The sequence below is a fragment of the Mya arenaria genome, chromosome 9 (genome assembly GCF_026914265.1).
Source record: "Mya arenaria isolate MELC-2E11 chromosome 9, ASM2691426v1".
Classification (NCBI taxonomy): Eukaryota; Metazoa; Mollusca; class Bivalvia; order Myida; family Myidae; genus Mya; species Mya arenaria.
Window position 1 is genome coordinate 40,991,942 of NC_069130.1, and position 24,149 is coordinate 41,016,090.

The window sequence follows — 24,149 nt, forward strand, 5'->3', positions numbered from 1 at the left end:
AAAAAAAAATCTATTGGAGGTCAATCCATGTACATTGATGGGGAATATGAGGAATTTGAATAATAAGTATGAAAAAAGTTAAAATCTGCAAACTAAGAAATGAAACAGTTTCCTGCAACACATGTGATACCAAGAGGGCTCTCCACCAGTGGCAAAGATCTTGCCACATCGAATTAACATGATGCATGTTTTCTTGTAATGTCTTACTGCGTAGGATTGGGTACAGAACTTTCCAAAACGAACTGCTTTATCAACGCATCCCAATACTGTGACATTACAAGAACCTTTTTCTTTGAACAAACAGCTATTAAAGCTAAATATTGGCCCAGAAGTATTAATATTGATCCTAAAATATACCATTCATCAATGTATCTATGCTCTGCAGTGTAACAAGTTTCTGTTTTATACGCCGGCACTCCTGTTTTTCCTGGTCGAGCGTTTTCTGTTGTGACTCGTACAATTTCAGCATTTTAAGGTGGGAACTGCTAACACTCTGAAAAAGATTATATAAAAATCATTTCAACGAAGTAATAAAAACACTCATCTCAAAGCCACTCCTGAATCAATGTTTTGGTGCTCGCTCAGTTAAAAATATATTTCCATCTTACACTGTATCAAACAACTATTCTTTATATTTCTTGTTTTGATCATTAAAGTCAAATGAGTTACACATGATAATGCATTAAAATTAAAAGTTGTTTTTTTTTCATCAACCTTTATTGTGCCCCTTTAATGATATTACTCAGGAAATGACACCACACAGGAAATGACATCATAGTTTTTTCCCACAGAACTGTGTTTATATATCATTTGAATCATTTAAATATAGTAATGGAATAGATTTATGCTTGTTAGTATTATTAAATGCAGTGTTTCTGCCAGGCCTTTATAGCTTGTCCGGCCCAATGTGCATTCCACTGGCGAGATTAATTACCAACATACGTTAACTATGCCTACATGCTTTTAATTCCGCAGCGAAAAGCCTAACCAAAACAATCATCAATTTCGACAATACATGTCTTTGCTGTGATTGCAACTGTTGACTGATATCAGAAGGTCTGTTGAGAGTATAACAGTATTTGTATCAGCCAATCAGGATTGATGACAAGCAGAAGATTGACAGTGCTGTTTATCACTATACTTTATCGCAAGGGATAGGTGTGATAACACCTCTGTCATAATAAGGACTTTCAATCTTATAATCGCCTATGAATGCGAAGTCAGCACTTGCACAAAAAAGTCATATTTGCATTCACTTTTTATTTAGCCGACCCGCTTTAAAAATGAATAGCTTTTGCAGCCTGAAATACAACCACATTAAGTCACCTTACATAACCTATATTGTGCCCCTTTAACCTATACTGTGCCCCTTAAATCTAAATTGTGATCCTTTGACCTAAATGGTGCCCCTTTAACCTATATTGTGCCCCTTTAACCTATACTGTGCCCCTTTAACATATATTGTGCCCCTTTAACCTATACTGTGCCCCTTTAACCTATACTGTGCCCCTTTAACCCATATTGTGCCCCTTTAACCTACACTGTGCGCCTTTAACCTACATTGTGCCCCTTTAACCTATATTGTGCCCCTTTAACCTATAATGTGCCCCTTTAACCTTCACTGTGCCCCTTTAACCTATATTGTGCCCCTTTAACCTATACTGTGCCCCTTTAACCTAAACTGTGCACCTTTAACCTAAACTGTGCCCCTTTAATCTATAATGTGCCCCTTTAACCTACATTGTGCGCCTTTAACCTACATTGTGCGCCTTTAACCTACATTGTGCCCCTTTAACCTATATTGTGCCCCTTTAACCTATATTGTGCTCCTTTAACCTACATTGTGCCCCTTTAACCTACATTGTGCGCCTTTAACCTACATTGTGCCCCTTTAACCTACATTGTGCCCCTTTAACCTACATTGTGCCCCTTTAACCCATATTGTGCCCCTTTAATCTATAATGTGCCCCTTTAACCTATATTGTGCCCCTTTAATCAATATTGTGCACCTTTAATCTATACTGTGCACCTTTAACCTATATTGTGCCCCTTTAACCCATATTGTGCCCCTTTAATCTATAATGTGCCCCTTTAATCTTTAATGTGCCCCTTTAACCTATACTGTGCCCCTTTAACATATATTGTGCCCCCTTTAACCTATACTGTGCTCCTTTAACCTATACTGTGCACCTTTAACCTATACTGTACCCCTTTAATCTATAATGTGCCCCTTTAACCTATACTGTGCCCCTTTAACATATATTGTGCCCCCTTTAACCTATACTGTGCTCCTTTAACCTATACTGTGCACCTTTAACCTATACTGTGGCCCTTTAACATATATTGTGCCCCCTTTAACCTATACTGTGCTCCTTTAACCTTTACTGTGAACCTTTAACCTTTATTGTGCTCCTTTAATCTATACTGTGCCCCTTTAATCTATACTGTGCCCCTTTAACATATATTGTGCCCCCTTTAACCTATACTGTGCTCCTTTAACCTTTACTGTGCACCTTTAACCTATATTGTGCCCCTTTAACCTATACTGTGCCCCTTTTACATATATAGTGCCCCTTTAACCTATATTGTGCCCCTTTAACCCATATTGTGCCCCTTTAATCTATAATGTGCCCCTTTAATCTATAATGTGCCCCTTTAACATATATTGTGCCCCCTTTAACCTATACTGTGCTCCTTTAACCTATACTGTGCACCTTTAACCTATACTGTGGCCCTTTAACATATATTGTGCCCCCTTTAACCTATACTGTGCTCCTTTAACCTTTACTGTGAACCTTTAACCTTTATTGTGCTCCTTTAATCTATACTGTGCCCCTTTAATCTATACTGTGCCCCTTTAACATATATTGTGCCCCCTTTAACCTATACTGTGCTCCTTTAACCTTTACTGTGCACCTTTAACCTATATTGTGCTCCTTTAATCTAAACTGTGCCCCTTTTACATATATAGTGCCCCTTTAACCTATACTGTGCACCTTTAACCTATATTGTGCCCCTTTAACCCATATTGTGCCCCTTTAATCTATAATGTGCCCCTTTAATCTATAATGTGCCCCTTTAACCTATACTGTGCCCCTTTAACATATATTGTGCCCCCTTTAACCTATACTGTGCTCCTTTAACCTATACTGTGCACCTTTAACCTATACTGTGCCCCTTTAATCTATAATGTGCCCCTTTAACCTATACTGTGCCCCTTTAACATATATTGTGCCCCCTTTAACCTATACTGTGCTCCTTTAACCTATACTGTGCACCTTTAACCTATACTGTGCCCCTTTAATCTATAATGTGCCCCTTTAACCTATACTGTGCCCCTTTAACATATATTGTGCCCCCTTTAACCTATACTGTGCTCCTTTAACCTATACTGTGCACCTTTAACCTATACTGTGGCCCTTTAACATATATTGTGCCCCCTTTAACCTATACTGTGCTCCTTTAACCTTTACTGTGCACCTTTAACCTTTATTGTGCTCCTTTAATCTATACTGTGCCCCTTTAATCTATACTGTGCCCCTTTAACATATATTGTGCCCCCTTTAACCTATACTGTGCTCCTTTAACCTTTACTGTGCCCCTTTAACCTATACTGTGCCCCTTTAACCTATACTGTGCCCCTTTCAGCTATACTGTGCACCTTTAACCTATATTGTGCTCCTTTAACCTATACTGTGCCCCTTTAACCTATACTGTGCCCCTTTCAGCTATACTGTGGGCCTTTAACCTATATTGTGCCCCTTTAACCGATATTGTGCCCTATCAACCTATTCTGTGCCCCCTTACCCTATTCTGCGCCTCGTTACCCTATACTGTGCCCCTTTAACCTATATTGTGCCCCTTTAACCAATATTGTGCCCCTTTAACCTACTTAGCATGTCTTTAACCTATACTGTGCCCCTCTAGCCTATACTGTGCCCCTTTCAACAATTTTAAGTATCATAACTTGCAAATAATAATATAACCTGCTCTTGTTTGAGGTCCCGCTCAAAACGATCTCTCTGTTCTTCCAGACGACGTATTTTGTCGATCTGCGCCTCTTTATCACGTACTGCGTCATTTTTCAACTTCTCTGCTTTGCGTACCTGTGAAGAGCATAATTATTTTATTCACGCCAAAACCATGAGGACAAATAAAATCTCCCCAAACCTTTTTTGCAGACTTAGAGGCAGAAAAAAATCACCACCATATCAAACTGAATCAGCTGATTTTGGCATCAATGCTTTCAATACAGTCATATAAGATAACCGACTTCTCAACTGTTTGGAAAACTGCCGAAAAGCGCAATTTCCTTAAAGCGTTAGTAACCCTTTTAGCCATAAAACATCAATTTTCGAACGTAAATATATAATAGTGCTATCTGATCTTTTGTCAGCCGTCTTAGATCACTGGTTTCCAGACATTTACACCAAAATTGGTTCATTCCCAGAAAAATATATTAAAAAAGTTACGGTCAAACTGTGAACGTGCACCTCAAAAATAAAAAAAACTAATCATCAACCTATTTTTTTTATTTAGTTGAATATTTCTTTTTATTTAGTTGAATAATGATTCCATGATAGTATTTATAACAACTATAATTATAAGCCATTTGGAATTTGATACATTTATGACGCACTCAAAACATATCTTGCGCAACTTTGGAGATATCATCATGAAAATTTTCAGAATAACTTCCTAAAATATCATTTAATTGCCTCAAAAAAAAACAGCCGATATTTGTCAGACCGCAAAACAATGCCTGATGCAGCATATTTTTTATCATCGTTGAATTACTTTTATGTGGTGCCTTTTCACAGTTTTGGTGTTTATATAACTTTTGTTAGGTTTATTAACAGCAACTATAATTAAAAAACGTGTTTCCGTATACACAGATTTTACATAGAGAGTTGTGAATTTATTAATTTCTTATAATCAGCCTAATGGAAAAAGGAAAAAAAAATCTTAATGAAAGAAAAAACTTCAGTTGAAAAAGAGTATAGCTTATCATGTATTACCGGCAGAATAATTGGCCTTGCTTTATATTTGTGTAATGTCACTTGTAACAGGTGTAGCAAAAACATAATAAGACTCAAGGGTTGTTTTGTAATAAAAAACTGATGTCTTCCCCTCTGCACAATCATATCAATATGGTGAACATTTATGGCAAATGATTTCAAATCCTTCAAGAGGATCAAGATATATTGAGCAGACACAAAATGTAGTCATATGACCCTTGACCTCTTATGGCGACCTTGACCTGTACCTTGTACCATGATCTCTGAACATTGTCTCAATATGGTGAACTTCAGACATAAAATATAGTCACATTGTCATATAACCTTTGACCTCAAAGTTTGACCTTGAACAGAGCTGGTTGTAACATGGGCTCTGCACATTGTCTCCATACGGGGAACATGGGTTGTCAGTGATTTTTATTTAAATTTTCAAAACCACTTGTGGCTTTACAATTGGGAAAATAAGCGCGTTCATTCCCAAAATTGAGAAAATACAATGAACATTAAAATTAGGGATGGAAGCGAATATCCGAGTATCCGGATATCCGGATATCAGGTAAGTATTCGGATACCAAAATGGGTATTCGAATATTCGTTACGAATTAAAACTTCAATGAAATAGCTTAGCAGAGACATAGCAATTGTTATAAAACTTTTCAGATGAAATATTTCAGGTGATCAACAGTGTCTGTCGCGAAGCAGGTATGTGTCACAAATCGTCTGCTAATTGGGTGTTTGCAAAAGGCGTGATATTGTGTCCTTGTGCAGCACCCTGCTAAGTTCTATGACCTTGTTTACAATGACAAGTGTTGTTTTATAATCTCAGATGTGCTTAATAGACACTAATTGGCACTAGTTGATATTAAACGGATTGATCATTAATCCGTAGGAATTGATCGTCCAATCACAAGTTAAGGGTCGTGCAAAGCTATTAATGACCATTCGTATTTTTGATGAATATGCATGAAGAAATTATTGCTATCTAAACAATAAATACAAATTTGTTTATCTTTTCACTTTTCAATCGAATGTCCATCATTTTGCATCTTGTAATTGTGTTTTGAATTATTAATCGTTATTCCTGTATCTCGACTACGGAAATATGGCCTAAAAAAAAAAAAACATTTGGTTCAGGTTACCCGACCCTACCTACGGAATAGGCGCCGACCCTACCGTTTTTATAGTCAGTTTGAAAAAAAAATTGAAAAACTAAAAAAATAAAAAAAATAATAAATAATTTTTTCGTTTTTTTTTTAATTGCTTTTCAATATGTAGTTTAAACCTTTAACGCTTAATACAGAAGATAGCTTTAACACCATTCTCCAATGATGAAAATGATATTCTTATATAAAGCCTAATAAAAAAATAAAAAAAAAAGCCTACCTACCCTACCTATTTTTGAAATGGATGTAACCCTAACCAAACAATTTTTTTTTTAGGCCTATGCCTCCAACATTGACTTCGAGTGTTTGGAAGTATTTCACAAAATCCGAGGATGGTAAAAGTGTTGTCGTCTTTTTGTCTTCTTATCTTTTCCGCAATTATATCCTTCATTACAAAACACCGCAGAAATTGTAGGTATTGCATTAAATCAAACAATGTTATGAAATAAAATTACAATCGACTATCAAATAATCAAAGCGTCATTTAACAGGAAACCTGCTGATAAATAACAAACTCGAAAGCACGTGGCAGTAACCAAGCAACCACCTCGGCCGAAGTGACTATCAAATTCGCGAGGTGTTTATGTGGTATTCATCATGAGTTTTATGACGTAAACTGAGTTGTTTAGCTTTGATTATAACATTATAAATTATTAAGACTGAGAAAGAATAAATGAAAAAGTAAAATTGCCATATGACGAATTATAAATTAGGTGGACAATTATGTCAAATAACAGAAGGTGGGTGACATATGATAGGAAATTTACTTATTATGAAAACAATTTGATACAAGTATCCGGATAGTATTCGAATACTTGATACGAATATCCGGATACTGATTTCGTATCCGGTTTCCATCCCTAATTAAAATGGTCATTTAAAATAACCAGTAACAAAGACGCCTATTAAAACTGTTAAACTCTCTTTAAAGACAGTTACTATCATCAAAACATGTAAAACATGATTTTTGTGCCAAATGATCCATATTAAGCATTATCACTTTCTCACCAAACAAATTGCAATTTCAGCTTTCTGGTCTTGTGATACCAGTATGTTAATTAAATGCAAGATCTTAAAAACACAATAAACAAAGTTACACTGAAATCATACATAAGTAACAAAAAAACATTGTACTTTGAGCATAATACAATCTCTTAAATTGCAGTTACTATCATAAAAACATGAGCTACTCATCTTGTAAAATACAAATTCAATGAACATTAAAATCATACATAAGAAACAGAGAATAATACTGAAATGAATTGTAATTTGAACATTAAACATGCCGAAAAGTTGATGTCAAAACTTCGAAAATCGTAAACAAATTGATCAGTGTCATTAGACGAATAAACTGCGTCTTGGTGATGATGATCAGAAACGGTGTATTTCCCGGGCCCTATCCCGGATCAAACCGGTTCCTGCTATTGTTGCGCGTTCACATCGTGTTTAAAATGCATTGTTTTACAAAATAAAAACAAAAAGCACAATTCATATTTGTATTTTTTTTTCATTTCTGAGGGGAATTGATTACCTTTTTTGGAGAAAATATGACTATTTTTGGGGAAAATTGGACGATTTTCGGCAAGGGAAAACAGCCGTTATTCAGCGGTAAATTTAACGAAAAAAATTCACTGGTTGTAATTCCAAAAACCTTAAACACGTTTCAGAGATATGGAGCAGACACTAAATGCAGTCATATGATCATTGACCCTGACCTCGAACCCTGTGGGTTGTAACAGGCGCTCAGCACAACGCCTGAGTATGGTGAACAATTGTGGCAAGTTATTTAAGAATCCTTTAAGAAATATAGAGCTGTTATGGACAGACAACTCAAGCAAAATCAATATGTCTGCCCATTCATATCTTGGAACAGTTTTCATGTTATGACCTACAATAATGATTTTGTGCACAAATGATGACGATTTCGAGACAATGGCCATCACACAATGAACTTTTATCTTGAAAAATATATACCAATTTACAATGAATATTTGCATAAATAAACCTGAAACAAATCATTGTTTTTCTTGTACTGAAAATGAGGCTAAAATTCTGCCCGTTCAAAATCCCCAAAAGCATATTTAATTCGCAAAAATTGCTCAATTTAATTTAGCCTCAACCAGTACAGTATGTTTAAACGCAGTCTTATTCTCCTAAAAAAAATCAAAACCATGATCTAAACATTGCTTTGTTTGTCTTGCCCTATGGAAAAACACTGCAAAATTGAGGTAATTTTTAAATTTTTTGACTATACCTCAAGCCTAAGGTTATCAAGCTGGTTCTGTAAACGACTGTCGTCAACGTCATCCTCTCTCTCTTCAGGGGCATCAAAATACAACCTGTAATAGCAAAGTAAGGCTTAAATACACCAGACAATTCATCAAGCCTAAGATTATCAAGCTGGTTCTGTATACGAATGTCCTTTCTCTCTTCAGGGGCATCAAAATACAACCTGTAATAGCAAAGTAAGGCTTTAATACACCAGCCAATTCATCAAGCCTAAGATAATCAAACTGGTTCTTCATACAACTGTCCTTTCTCTCTTCAAGGGCATCAAAATACAACCTGTAATAGCAAAGTAAGGCTTTAATACACCAGCCAATTCATCAAGCCTAAGATAATCAAGCTGGTTCTTCATACAACTGTCCTTTCTCTCTTCAGGGGCATCAAAATACAACCTGTAATAGCAAAGTAAGGCTTAAATACACCAGACAATTCATCAAGCCTAAGATTATCAAACTGGTTATTCATACAACTGTCCTTTCTCTCTTCAGGGGCATCAAAATACAACCTGTAATAGCAAAGTAAGGCTTAAATACACCAGACAATTCATCAAGCCTAAGATAATCAAACTGGTTATTCATACAACTGTCCTTTCTCTCTTCAGGGGCATCAAAATACAACCTGTAATAGCAAAGTAAGGCTTAAATACACCAGCCAATTCGTCAAGCCTAAGATAATCAAACTGGTTATTCATACAACTGTCCTCTCTCTCTTCAGGGGCATCAAAATACAACCTGTAATAGCAAAGAAAGGCTTAAATACACCAGCCAATTCATCAAGCCTAAGATAATCAAACTGGTTATTCATACAACTGTCCTTTCTCTCTTCAGGGGCATCAAAATACAACCTGTAATAGCAAAGTAAGGCTTTAATACACCAGCCAATTCATCAAGCCTAAGATAATCAAACTGGTTATTCATACAACTGTCCTCTCTCTCTTCAAGGGCATCAAAATACAACCTGTAATAGCAAAGTAAGGCTTTAATACACCAGCCAATTCATCAAGCCTAAGATAATCAAACTGGTTATTCATACAACTGTCCTTTCTCTCTTCAGGGGCATCAAAATACAACCTGTAATAGCAAAGTAAGGCTTTAATACACCAGACAATTCATCAAGCCTAAGATAATCAAACTGGTTATTCATACAACTGTCCTCTCTCTCTTCAAGGGCATCAAAATACAACCTGTAATAGCAAAGTAAGGCTTTAATACACCAGACAATTCATCAAGCCTAAGATAATCAAACTGGTTATTCATACAACTGTCCTTTCTCTCTTCAGGGGCATCAAAATACAACCTGTAATAGCAAAGTAAGGCTTTAATACACCAGCCAATTCATCAAGCCTAAGATAATCAAACTGGTTATTCATACAACTGTCCTCTCTCTCTTCAAGGGCATCAAAATACAACCTGTAATAGCAAAGTAAGGCTTAAATACACCAGCCAATTCATCAAGCCTAAGATAATCAAACTGGTTATTCATACAACTGTCCTTTCTCTCTTCAGGGGCATCAAAATACAACCTGTAATAGCAAAGAAAGGCTTAAATACACCAGCCAATTCATCAAGCCTAAGATAATCAAACTGGTTATTCATACAACTGTCCTCTCTCTCTTCAAGGGCATCAAAATACAACCTGTAATAGCAAAGTAAGGCTTTAATACACCAGCCAATTCATCAAGCCTAAGATAATCAAACTGGTTATTCATACAACTGTCCTTTCTCTCTTCAGGGGCATCAAAATACAACCTGTAATAGCAAAGAAAGGCTTAAATACACCAGCCAATTCGTCAAGCCTAAGATAATCAAACTGGTTATTCATACAACTGTCCTCTCTCTCTTCAGGGGCATCAAAATACAACCTGTAATAGCAAAGTAAGGCTTAAATACACCAGCCAATTCATCAAGCCTAAGATTATCAAGCTGGTTCTGTATACGAATGTCCTTTCTCTCTTCAGGGGCATCAAAATACAACCTGTAATAGCAAAGTAAGGCTTTAATACACCAGACAATTCATCAAGCCTAAGATTATCAAGCTGGTTCTGTATACGAATGTCCCCTCTCTCTTAATTTAGGGTTTTTAATATACAACCTGTATGTACACAATTGTGTGTAGAAGGGAAAGCAGCTTAGGGCTTAAATCTTATGAACTTCCAATATTAATTTGAAACTGGAATTATGATCTTCCTTGCTATCAAAGTTTGCTCTGCAATGCGGAAGTTTTAAGTCTATCGAACACTAAAGGTTATTTTCCAAAGTTCTATTAAGCTAAATGAAATAATTTGCAATAATTACTTGCCAACTTCACAAATTAATATTCAAATAATTTGATTGACTTCAAGACTGATTCAAAATGTGGCCATAAAAGTAACATCGACATCAGGTTTGGATATTTTGATCTTTCAAGCCTTCACCTTTGGTAGTTTTTTTCAAAAATCATGGAAGTTTTTTTACTTCCAAGGACGCTGTTATGGAAGTTTTTGTACAGAAACAGTCACCACAATTGTACTGTCAACCTTGTGCCTTTTCTTTTATTACTTATTGCTTAAAGCTGAACCCTCACAGATGTACCATTTTTACAACTTTTTTATTTTTTGTCTAGTCCACACTAAATTAATATTTAGTTCCTCAGATTTTTGCCAAAAAAAAATAGAGCGAGTGAGCGAAAAAAAAAATAATTTTTTTTTGTCAGTTTTCATAAAAACCGGAGCGAGCGAAGAGCAAAAAATATATTTTTCTTTATATTCAATATAAATTAGAAAGATTGTTCAAATTAATTGCCCTTAAACACATTTTAATGCCATTTTGAACTGAATCTCTTATGGACATACCGGTAATATGGAAAATGTCGGAATACATACTATTTATTCATCCGTGTTTAGTACAAACATTATATGGATAACTAATTTCTTATATAATTAAAACGTACTTTAATATGACGATCATTCATAATAATAAATAACCCTGCTTTTAGTAAAAAGTTTGAAACGACTGACATAAATCTACCTGAATCATTTTAACATCATATGCAACTGTATTTAGACATACATGTAACTAAGGATTGACTTGGGAATTTTAAAAAAGATCACTTACATAGGCATCATCAAACATCAGACTCCATATAACATAGACTAAATTTTGTTTTTATTATCACAGGAAATGCAATGACATGTGCCTATTAAAACAAAACGAACAAGGGTATTTTTCAGAGTACTTTTTTTGGTTATTTAGATGTTTTTATGCACCAGCCAATTGTATATGCCCCCCCCCCAAGTCCGGAATAGCGGGGACTTTGACTTCCGGTCTCTCAAAACCCAGATAAAATACCCGACCTGCAGGGACACACTGCTGGTAAAATCCCTGCCAAATTACCCCGCAACCCCGTACCTATGTGAGACCCATTCCCGACTATTTTCAATATGAAGACAAACCCCATTTACTAGGCACTGAGGGGCCACCTGAAAGGTATAAAACCAGCCCATTGCCTCTGCTGTCCCCGGTATACCCCTAGAACAAGGGCGAGGGGTGGGCGGGGCAGTGGTTACAATTGACAAGTGCATTACAATCCCAGATTATGCTGCAAATAAAAACAAAATATAAGGTGATAAACTTAGGCTTACTTATGTTGAGGTATATCCAGACCAGTGTTTATTTCGTTTTTTTGGAAAAGATATTTGTTCAAAACTGTTGTTTTGTCAGAATTTGATCAAAAATGAGCTTGATACATCAATTTGGACCAAACAATGACTCATGTTCCAGTTAAGTTGACCTGTCTGATTTCCATTCAAAACGAGTCACTAATTACGCAATATAATCGCTACCAGTCTTAGATACACATGCTTTATTGCATAATGATTGCTTTTAATTATGATCCTTTAGTGCATGAGACGATCAACAATGACTTCAAGCATGCTCAAAGCATATTTATTGTCAAAAAAAGATTTAATTTCCAAACTTCGAGACACATTGTTTGTACCGGAAGCCGCCATTTTGATTGAATTTATTGAAACCCATGCTCAATATACAGTATAAAAACACTATGCATCGGTAACTTCCCTTTACAAAAACACGAAAACTAGCGTAGAAAAATTATACTTGATTATTCTTTAGCCTTTTAATAAATTATTACGTGAAAAAAATCTGCTTGGCGATCAAAATGGAGGTGCGGGCGCACAAAAAAATTAAAATATTTTTTTTACATTTTCAAAAAAATAGGAGCGGTAAATCGGAGGAACAAAATATCAATTTGGTGTGGCCTAAAGAGCAAATTTTTACGTAAATATCTGCAAACAAATATTATAAGATTACTGACAAAAAATCAGATCATAGATTTTCATATTTCTATTTGAAAATTAATGTTTTATGGCTTAAACCGTTACTAAAGGTTTAAGAAAAACACAAAACATCAATTTTTGAACTTAAATATGAAAATCTGCAATCTGATTTTTAGTCAGCAGTCTTATATAACAGGTTTCTATGGATTTTCGCAAAAATTGGCTCGTTCCAAGATTTTTTGTTAAAAAGTCATCAAAACGTTCCATCTGTGAGAGTGCAGCTTTAAAGATGCACTCTTACTCCCACATAAAATGTACCACAATTAATAAATTGTTTTAATTTACCGAAGAGGATAAATAAATATCACGAACATTGGTTCTTATGAAGAATACCATGTTAAATCTGAAAAAAGGTGCAGAAAATACTGTATTTCTATCTTATGAGACGATAGTTGATCACTGTAAATCTTTTAGCACTGACCAATCATTTAATATTTGTGCATGTTCAGCTATTAAATACCCTGTGACAATCTTGTTATCATTAATTGTTAGTTTCCATAAATGCATTATTTAGTTAAGTAGTTAATGGTTTAAGACTTAAAAATTATTTTTGTTATACATGTGTATGAATTGATTTTATATACGAGTGTCACTTTCAAGCAGAAGGGATACAGTTGGGTGCTTTATATTCAGCTTATAGGGACTGGCTTGTGTTTTGTAAAAATAAAGTGTGGTAAATCATTAGGAGTGTTAAAACTAAGATACTGACAGCTGGAATCCTTCAACAAATGTTATATGCTCAAATACTGTCTTTTATTAAAAAGGTTAATAGTTAAATAATCCCTCAGCTTATGTAAAAGTCCTTGCGGGCGAGCATTTTAATATCAGATTTCTTATTTTTTCTTGATTCTATCTGTAAAGGTTCGTTGCCTACTAAAACCAGTTTGTTTTTTTAATACTTTATTTGTATTTTTTTCTGAAAATGCAGTATCAAAGAATACAATATTTACAATATTAGTATTTTCTGATGCATTTACATAAAGAAAAAAAAATTGGTCCAAAAACATTGGTGAGCCCCTTTAAAATGCTCAGACAGGCGTAGCCATTTATCATAAATCCTGATTATTCTTGAGGCTTCTTTACATTTTGACATTCCTTGTTCCGGTGTTCCAAACAGCTGATAATTGTCAACCCTGAAAATAGCTAGGGGTTTGAGTATGACTTATGCCCAAAGCAGGGTAAAAGGGCTTAAATTCCTTTTGATGTTTTTTCGAAAGTCATTTATGTTCCATTTCAGGGTACCAACTGGTTTAGATGTAAATGTCCAAGCAAAGAGCAATCTTTATTATTACCCAATGCCATATATAAATGTAATTCACTATTTTCCACTGTTTTACCAATAGTAAACAACATTACAATGTTTTGAACTGTTGAAGGTAAACAGTATGAAATGTTACCCGCACATGAGGCTGTGTCATAGGTACGTGATGGGTTTTACCGAGATTCTAAAAATAAACTGCATATCGTTTATACTCAGGGCCTTTGAGCAATCTTGGAAAAGGACCACTACATGAGGCTACATACCAGATAAAAGGGTCTGCGACTTGCGGTTTCAGAGAAGACAAGTACTATATATGAGTATATAGAAAACCTGAGACCCTGTATGGGACCAGCTTTGACCCCAAAGTCATTATTTGGACAATTTTGGTGAAAAAAAAAACAACAATACATAAGGCTAAATATCAAAGGTCTGGGTCATGTGGCGTCAGATAAAAAAATATATCAAAATTTAACTATAATGGTGGGGCCAACTTTGACCCCCAGTACATTATTTGAAATATCTTGGTAAAAGGCCACTATATGAGACTACAAATCAAACATCAATGGTCAGGGATTTGTGGTTCCAACAGAGATTTCAAACAATATCAGACAAGAAGAAATTACTTTAAGTTTTAAAATGCTGAAGACCTACAACCGACACAGGATATAAGATGATCACAAAAGCTCAACATTTGTGATATCCATACAAAATTTATATTTTTAAGATCATTAAAGTTTCAATTAAAATCCTTAAATGAAATAATCCATGGATCTTTATATCTTGCTAAAATCTCTGGTAGTATTACCTCTGAATAATCTTTTTCCGGTCCACTTGGAGTCTGCAGCTGGGACATGTGCGTCCATTCTCGAGCCATTGGTTAAGACAGGCGCTGTGGAACGTATGGCCACACCACAGAGCTGACACCACCTGGACAGTGTAACAATAACAACATGGTTAAGTCAGGCCCTGTGGAACGTATGGCCACACCACAGAGCTGACACCACCTGGACAGTGTAACAATAACAACATGGTTGAGTCAGGCACTGTGGAACGTATGGCCACACCACAGAGCTCACACCACCTGGACAGTGTAACAATAACAACATGGTTGAGTCAGGCCCTGTGGAACGTATGGCCACACCACAGAGCTGACACCACCTGGACAGTATAACAATAACAACATGGTTAAGTCAGGCCATGTGGAACGTATGGCCACACCACAGAGCTGACACCACCTGGACAGTGTAACAATAACAACATGGTTAAGTCAGGCCCTGTGGAACGTATGGCCACACCACAGAGCTGACACCACCTGGACAGTGTAACAATAACAACATGGTTGAGTCAGGCACTGTGGAACGTATGGCCACACCACAGAGCTGACACCACCTGGACAGTGTAACAATAACAACATGGTTAAGTCAGGCCCTGTGGAACGTATGGCCACACCACAGAGCTGACACCACCTGGACAGTGTAACAATAACAACATGGTTAAGTCAGGCCCTGTGGAACGTATGGCCACACCACAGAGCTGACACCACCTGGACAGTGTAACAATAACAACATGGTTAAGTCAGGCCCTGTGGAACGTATGGCCACACCACAGAGCTGACACCACCTGGACAGTGTAACAATAACAACATGGTTAAGTCAGGCCCTGTGGAACGTATGGCCACACCACAGAGCTGACACCACCTGGACAGTGTAACAATAACAACATGGTTAAGTCAGGCACTGTGGAACGTATGGCCACACCACAGAGCTGACACCACCTGGACAGTATAACAATAACAACATGGTTAAGTCAGGCCCTGTGGAACGTATGGCCACACCACAGAGCTGACACCACCTGGACAGTGTAACAATAACAACATGGTTAAGTCAGGCACTGTGGAACGTATGGCCACACCACAGAGCTCACACCACCTGGACAGTATAACAATAACAACATGGTTGAGTCAGGCACTGTGGAACGTATGGCCACACCACAGAGCTCACACCACCTGGACAGTATAACAATAACAACATGGTTGAGTCAGGCCCTGTGGAATGTATGGCCACACCACAGAGCTGACACCACCTGGACAGTATAACAATAACAACATGGTTGAGTCAGGCCCTGTGGAACGTATGGCCACACCACAGAGCTGACACCACCTGGACAGTGTAACAATAACAACATGGTTGAGTCAGGCACTGTGGAACGTATGGCCACACCACAGAGCTGACACCACCTGGACAGTATAACAATAACAACATGGTTAAGTCAGGCACTGTGGAACGTATGGCCACACCACAGAGCTGACACCACCTGGACAGTGTAACAATAACAACATGGTTAAGTCAGGCACTGTGGAACGTATGGCCACACCACAGAGCTGACACCACCTGGACAGTGTAACAATAACAACATGGTTAAGTCAGGCACTGTGGAACGTATGGCCACACCACAGAGCTGACACCACCTGGACAGTATAACAATAACAACATGGTTGAGTCAGGCCCTGTGGAACGTATGGCCACACCACAGAGCTGACACCACCTGGACAGTGTAACAATAACAACATGGTTGAGTCAGGCACTGTGGAACGTATGGCCACACCACAGAGCTGACACCACCTGGACAGTGTAACAATAACAACATGGTTAAGACAGGCACTGTGCAACGTATGGCCACACCACAGAGCAGACACCACCTGGACAGTGTAACAATAACAACATGGTTAAGTCAGGCACTGTGGAACGTATGGCCACACCACAGAGCTGACACCACCTGGACAGTGTAACAATAACAACATGGTTAAGTCAGGCGCTGTGGAACGTATGGCCACACCACAGAGCTGACACCACCTGGACAGTGTAACAATAACAACATGGTTAAGTCAGGCGCTGTGGAACGTATGGCCACACCACAGAGCTCACACCACCTGGACAGTGTAACAATAACAACATGGTTAAGTCAGGCCCTGTGGAACGTATGGCCACACCACAGAGCTGACACCACCTGGACAGTGTAACAATAACAACATGGTTAAGTCAGGCCCTGTGGAACGTATGGCCACACCACAGAGCTGACACCACCTGGACAGTGTAACAATAACAACATGGTTAAGTCAGGCACTGTGAAACGTATGACCACACCACAGAGCTGACACCACCTGGACAGTGTAACAATAACAACATGGTTAAGTCAGGCACTGTGAAATATATGTTTTTTACACTTTTTAAATGTGCATTCTTTTATAGAATATATTGGTTAAAACTGTCCAGATTACAATGAAAAATATTCTACAGCCAAAAATGTATTTGAGAACATACATTGCTTTTTAACAATTACTGAAGAATAAGTTTTTCCCTAGAATTAATTTCGTTTTTAATATTGATAAAATCTTTTTTCTCAACACATTCTTAGAGAAAATATGTTTCAAAAAGAATAAAAACATGCAAAATCATACTATATATACTTTTATGTTGTAAAATAAGTTGAGATTAAAATGTGACTCGAGTGTTTTTGTGTATTGGGAGTCTGTACTCTGTATCTGAGAAACTGGCTTGTTTATAATCAACCCTATAGGAAGAATCCATAAAGAAAAGAGAATTAACCTGTGTATCGTCATTTTCAAAGAGTTCTTGGCAGATAATACACTGTGCCTTCATGCCCACCCTTTGTGTTCATCGGGCGACTGATTCCCTGCTTGTTTATCCCAGTTCTGAAGAAGAAACAAATTCATTTATTCGAGATATTCATAACCAAGGGAAAATTTTCACACATACAATAAATAACGTATTAGTCATTCCAACACCCTGGTTTCACTTAAAGGAAATCTGGTTAAAAAATATATTAAAGGAACTCGCTCATGCTTTATAAAGACAGCCATCAAAAAACATTCTTTGTATGAATTGTGAACAAATAACTAGTTACAGGGATAAATTAATCTTTGATAGTCTAAATAACAGCTCTATTGTTAACAAATATTTACTGTAAGTATGAGGCAGAAAATCACAAATTTGCAAGTATCCGCTAGGCGTTGATTGGTTATTGTTCAAATTGTAAATAAAACAAGAGGGCCAAGCTGCCCCTCTATTGCTCACCTGATTGGACTAAGGGATATAAAGATAGTGACCAGACAACATACTGGATGCCAAAGCCCAAACGCTCGCCCATATAAAAAGCACAGCGCTCTAACCAACTGAGCTATCGAGGAGGCTGGTTCTAACCCACACACACTACACTCCTCCCCCCATTAACCTTTTCAGGCAGACAGAGGCACTCCTGCTGTTTACTGCTGACACCAGTGTGGTAAACCTGGGAGGAAAAGGGTGCCCAGTGTGGGGTTCAAACCCACGACTGCCAGAACACTAGCACAGCACTCTAACCAAATGAACTACTAATGCACCAGTCAGTTGTTACCACCGTCCCCCCCAGGTCCGGGAGTAAACTGGGGATAGCCGGGAAATGGGCCATGTTTTTACCTATCAGATGACCCCGCAGTGCCGGGTGAATGCGTTGGTTTTGTATTCGCTTTAAATTTAGCGGGGAATGGGCCTTACCTTGGGTCCCTGGGGTGCGGAGGCATTTGGAGGGTATTTTACCATCTTTTCGTCACCGCAGAACGGGGATTTTAGATGGGGTTGGCTGGAGTGAAAGTCAAAGTCCCCGCTATTCCCCGGAAACTTTTATAACATTTGGATATTCATTTTGTTCCCTAGAGTCACCAAATCAAAAATCATCAAAGACTCTGAAGCGACTGTTTATATGGACTAGTTCTAACCCACACACATTAGTCCCTTTAAAAGGTTTTTTTAAGTCATGAAAATTGAACTCGCCATGTTTCTTTATAAGCAGAAATGTTGGGGTGGTGACAGATTTATTGAAGCCCAAGTCTTGACGCGACTGTAATTGTGTACCTTAGCACCAGTAAAATTATGTATCAATTTTATAAATTTATGGTTGAATGTAACCTCACTGTCCCAAATAAGATTTTAATATTTACATCAAAATGATATGTAATCTTTAAAGGCAAATGTAGACATGTTGCGAAACGATAGTTCAAGAATTGATTGTGAGTTATAATATTTTATGAAACAAACCGTTTGAATAACGTAGAATTTACGGGGAGTCTGGAAAAACTTCTTTTTGCGGGACTGTTCGAAGTGATTGACATTCCCGCGAGTGGGACGAAGTGTTACAGGCGAAAATATTTTAAAAATGTATAACATATATTTTTTATTTGAATGGCACATACTTAACTTGTGAATTCAGTGAACATTTTAAAATGAATTTTAAGAAATAGTGTACAACTTAATTCTTTGTGATTTATGATGCATTTAATATTAGAATTCTATTTGTCATTTTTCGTTTAAGAAATCCTTAAAACGTGATCACTAAGAAGGTCACAAAAAAGGCATGGTCAACTGTCTAAAATAAGATGTCACAGATTCTGCGTTTGTCATCCCATTTATTTAATGCATTATTGTTTGAAAATGTTTCAACTTGCCGATCCTGTATGCTGCTTCGATCAGGTATATTGTTTTCATTTATATGTTCGTAGTTTCCTTCCTATATCCGAAAAATAGTATCCGAATATGCTTCTTGTTAAGACATTACATGTGCAAAAAGTTATATGCATTCTGTTTTACTTTCACCAATTATGTTTTTTTAGCGTATTTGATAAGTTATAAGATTATTTAAAATACGGTGATGGTGGGTGGTTGTTGGTGGTTTGTTGTTGTTGTTGTTCGAATTATGGCGTCGTCGTCGCCTATGGACTCGATGTACTTTATAAAATATTTTTGCCGATATCATCTATGTGCCTTATTCTATGTACTTGTACTCTTGTTACTTTTTTGACCATTCGAATTTTGGAAAGTTTTGTGTTTTTTAAAAAGAAAAAAAAAGTGATTAAATGAAATAATTATAGCCTTTTTGTTTCCGACAGATATAAGCTTAATGAATCCATCAGTTCTTCTTTCGCACTTTTCATTATTTCTTCTATTTCACCCGCTAGTAAACCCAACGTAATTGCTGCATTGGGTATGCAATGTCTGTATAGTATTTGCAATGTTCTTTCTTCCAGTCCTCTTCTAGCTTCATCGTACTTTTTACAGTAGAATAAAAAGTGGTCTACGGTTTCAGGAACTTGGCAGAAACTGCAACAGTTGTCTGTTTGGTCTAGTGTCTGTTTTGACCAGTGATCTTTTAGCCTGGTGTGACCGCTAAGGAGTTGGTTGATTTGGCTGAAACTTTTTCTTTTCTTTTCACCAACGCAGTTTCTTACCCAGGGTGTGACAAAGATGTCATGTATGGCTGAAGACCTCTCAGAGTTACGGTATTGTGCTAACCATTTTTCATTGATGGCTTTTCTTTTCATCATTTGCATGACTTCACTGACATCTTTCTTTTCATCATTGAATTCTGCTTCATCAAATTCTGCTGCCTTCTTAGCCCCTTCTTTTGCCTGCTCGTCAGCCAGCTCATTTCCCTCTATGTTTTTATGGCCAGGTATCCAGTGCATGTGGATTGTATTATCATTGTCCTCTAAACTTGTTACAGATGTTTTTATGTTAAAAACGGTTTCAATTTTATTCTTGGGAATCTCTCTTGAAAATGCTGTTAATATTGCTCCCTGGCAGTCTGTGAATATTTGAATGTTATTGCTTTGTGGTGTTGTAGCTGTTAGGAAGTCCAGTGAAAGTTCTATACCTGCCATTTTGCCAAAAAAGTTATTACCATGTTTTGACACGCCCTTTTTCAACAAAACTGGATTTGTCTTGTAGCATTCAAGATAGATGGCAGCACCCGCCCCGGTAGGGCCTGGGTTACCCAGTGAAGAGCCGTCCGTAAACAACAGGATGTCTCCTCCAGATGTAGCATCAAGTGTGTGTGCTATGTTTGCTGTCTGGGTTTCTTTATCCATAGTGAATTGTTCGAAGTTAACCTTTTCGCGTGTCCTAGAAAGACCAATGTACTTGCAATGCAATGGTGATGGTGGTGGCATATCGAATTATGGCTTTGTTGTCGCCTATGATCTTGATGTGTTGTCGACTTCATTCGTCTTTATCGTCTCGGTGCTATAATTGTCCGTGTATTTAAACTCTGTTCACTTTTTGTAGAAAAATGGAAAGTTTCCAATAAGTTTAATTGTTGTTATTCTTATTTTGTTCTTGAAGGCCTTAATTACAGTGTTTGTATCGTGCAGGAAGTCACACAATGAAGTCACCATTTCTTGCTTGGCTCCAGTAGAAATGTCATGCACTTACCCTGCCAGTACTCCTTTTGTGACGACTGAGCACAAAACAACGTGCCTATGGAGAATTTCTTCCGTGTGCTGTTGTAGTTTGTTCTGGTGTCTGAGTACTTTGAGTAATGGAAAATGTATTGATCTGATCTTTCTGGTATTTTACATGTGTCACAGTCGTTGTCTGTATGTTCGGGAGTGACTTTGGCCCAGTGATCTTTGAGGCGTGTATGTCCGCTCAATAGCTGATTAACATTTTTCTGTTGTTATCCCCGACACAAACCATTTTCCCTGGTTCAACTGAAACATCATGTATGGCTACAAATTTTTCTTTGTGGTGGTATTGTCGCGGCGGTTTTTCCTCCCTTACTTTGCATTTCATCATTTGTCTCACTTTTCTTCCGTCAATTTTTTTTATCAAATTCCTGGACTAGCTTTGCAGGCTGTGGTTTAATAAAATGCTGAAGATTAAAGCATCTCATGCATGCAGTGGCTGTGCAGAAGACAGTGAAACAGAATTTAGGATGAAAAATTACATCATATAAATATTATATACACAATAGCCCAGTCAACCAAATAACCCAATGATGAAGAATGGCATGCCTTGATTTTGTTCAGTAGCCATTGACAATAAAAAAAAGGTAATCCAAAGTGTGAATATTCATCGAAAAGATGGTCATATTTTTTTTTTATTTTTTTTTTTTTTAACTTAATTTTAAAAATATATTCTATTTATTGCAGGTCAAATCAGAAATTCCAGTAATAGTAAAGCACTTGAAGAGCAGCCATATATATTTACACCTCGTGCCAAGAAAAGACATGAACAGAAGAGTTGCCCAGAGGACAGGATTAATACCTCACATTTCCAGCTATACAATAGTAAGTTTTTGTAAAACATTTTTTTGAAAAAAATCTGTAATGTCATGGTTTGGATGTCACAACTTTTTTGTCTTGTTTTTGGACTCTCACATATTTTTAAAAAAAAAATCTAATTGAAGTTGAGTTATATTGTTTGTTTATCAGAAAAGAAAGCAAAACCATTTCAGAAATTGAAGCCTTCAAAACATTACAGTTTTCAGTAGTGTTTTTTTTATGCCCCCAAAGGTGGGCATATTAAAATCGCACCGTCCGTCCGTCTGTGCGTCCTTCCGTCCGTCTGTGTGTCCGGCTCAATAACTCGTGTCCGGGCTGTAACTTTCCCTTGTATGGACAGATTTTAAAATAACATGCCACATGTGTTCGGCATACCAAGACGACATGTCGCGTGCAAGAACCGTGTCCCTACCTCCTAGGTCAAGGTCACACTTAGGTGTTTATTCACAATGGAATGCTGCATATAAGGACATAGAGTATAGGTTGCGTGTCCGGGCTGTAACTTTCCCTTGTATGGACAGAATTTAAAATAACTTGCCAATGTGTTCGGCATACCAAGACGACGTGTCCCGTGCAAGAACCGTGTCCCTACCTCTACGGTCAAGGTCACACTTAGGTGTTTATTCACAATGGAATGCTGCATATAAGGACATAGAGTATAGGTTGCGTGTCCGGTGGGTAACTTTCCCTTGTATGGACAGATTTTAAAATAACTTGCCACATGTGTTCGACATACCAAGACGATGTGTCGCATTCAAGACTCATGTCCCGACCTCTTAGGTCAAGGTCACACTTACGTGTTAATCACATTGGAATGCTGCATATAATGACACAGAGTATAGATTATCGCATCAGGGCTGTAACTTTCCCTTGTATGGACAGATTTTAAAATAACTTGCCACATGTGTTCGGCATACCAAGACAACGTGTCACGTGCAAGACCCGTGTCCCTATTTCTTAGGTCAAGGTCACACTTAGTGTTTATTCACAATGGATTGCTGCATATAAGGACATAGAGTATAGGTTGTCGTGTCTGGGCTGTAACTTTACCTTGTATAGACAGATAATAAAATAACTTGCCACATTTGTTTGACATACCAAGACGACGTGTCGGGTGCAAGACCCGTGTCCCTACCTCTTAGGTCAAGGTCACACTTAGTGTTTATTCACAATGGAATCCTGCATATAAGGACATAGAGTATAGGTTGTCGTGTCCGGGCTGTAACTTTCCCTTGTATGGACAGAATTTAAAATAACTTGCCACATGTGTTTGACATACCAAGACGATGTGTCGCGTGCAAGAACCGTGCCCTACCTCTAAGGTCAAGGTCACACTTAGGTGTTTATTCACAATGGAGTGCTGCATATAAGGATACAGAGTATTGGTTGTTATGTCCGGGCTGTAACTTTTTTTTCATGGACAGATTTTAAAAGAACTTGCCACATGTGTTTGACATACCAAGACAACGTGTCACGTGCAAGATCCATGTCCCTACCTCTAAGGTGAAAGATACACTTAGTGTTTATTCACATGGAATGCTGAATATAAGGACATAAGAATGTAGGTTGTCAAGTATGGGTGGTATTTTCTTATGTTCAGAGGCAATTTAAAATAACTCCCCATATGTATTTGTTTGATCTTTAACTTTTCATGTACTGACCTTGTTCATAGGTCAATGTCACATACGGGGCATTCGTCACATACTGTGACAGCTCTTGTTTGGTCATATTTTTAAATATTAATGAACATACGAAATCATAAGGGAACTTTTTACCAATTCATAAAATGATATCATTGTTATGGCAGTTTGTTCACATTATTATCACAAATAATGTCTGTATATTATATGATTGGTGAGTGCTAAAAGATTACTGTGATATACTATCGTCTCATGAGGTAGAAATAACGTTTTTTCTGCACCTTTCTTTTAAATTAAACTTGGTATCTATCCTTCATAAGAACCATTCTTTTTTA

The 24,149-nt window shown here is 37.2% G+C and overlaps 2 protein-coding genes across 2 annotated transcripts in view; one reads left to right on the top strand and one right to left on the bottom strand.

Moving 5' to 3' along the window:
• The window catches only part of LOC128246429 (E3 ubiquitin-protein ligase TRAIP-like), a 30,587-nt gene extending 11,352 nt beyond the window's left edge, over positions 1-19,235 (bottom strand). The window contains exons 1-6 of the mRNA XM_052964622.1: positions 19,155-19,235; positions 17,667-17,773; positions 14,867-14,988; positions 8,436-8,520; positions 3,987-4,106; positions 358-493 (exon numbers count right to left, since the gene is read on the bottom strand). Coding sequence (XP_052820582.1) covers positions 358-493; positions 3,987-4,106; positions 8,436-8,520; positions 14,867-14,988; positions 17,667-17,720 — 517 coding nt within the window. The 5' untranslated portion in view covers positions 17,721-17,773; positions 19,155-19,235. The remainder of the gene's footprint in view (positions 1-357; positions 494-3,986; positions 4,107-8,435; positions 8,521-14,866; positions 14,989-17,666; positions 17,774-19,154) is intronic.
• A 212-nt stretch (positions 19,236-19,447) lies between these two features.
• LOC128203528 (DNA-directed RNA polymerase, mitochondrial-like) overlaps positions 19,448-24,149 on the top strand; it is a 44,005-nt gene continuing 39,303 nt past the window's right edge. The window contains exons 1-2 of the mRNA XM_052904974.1: positions 19,448-19,586; positions 22,043-22,180. Coding sequence (XP_052760934.1) covers positions 19,493-19,586; positions 22,043-22,180 — 232 coding nt within the window. The 5' untranslated portion in view covers positions 19,448-19,492. The remainder of the gene's footprint in view (positions 19,587-22,042; positions 22,181-24,149) is intronic.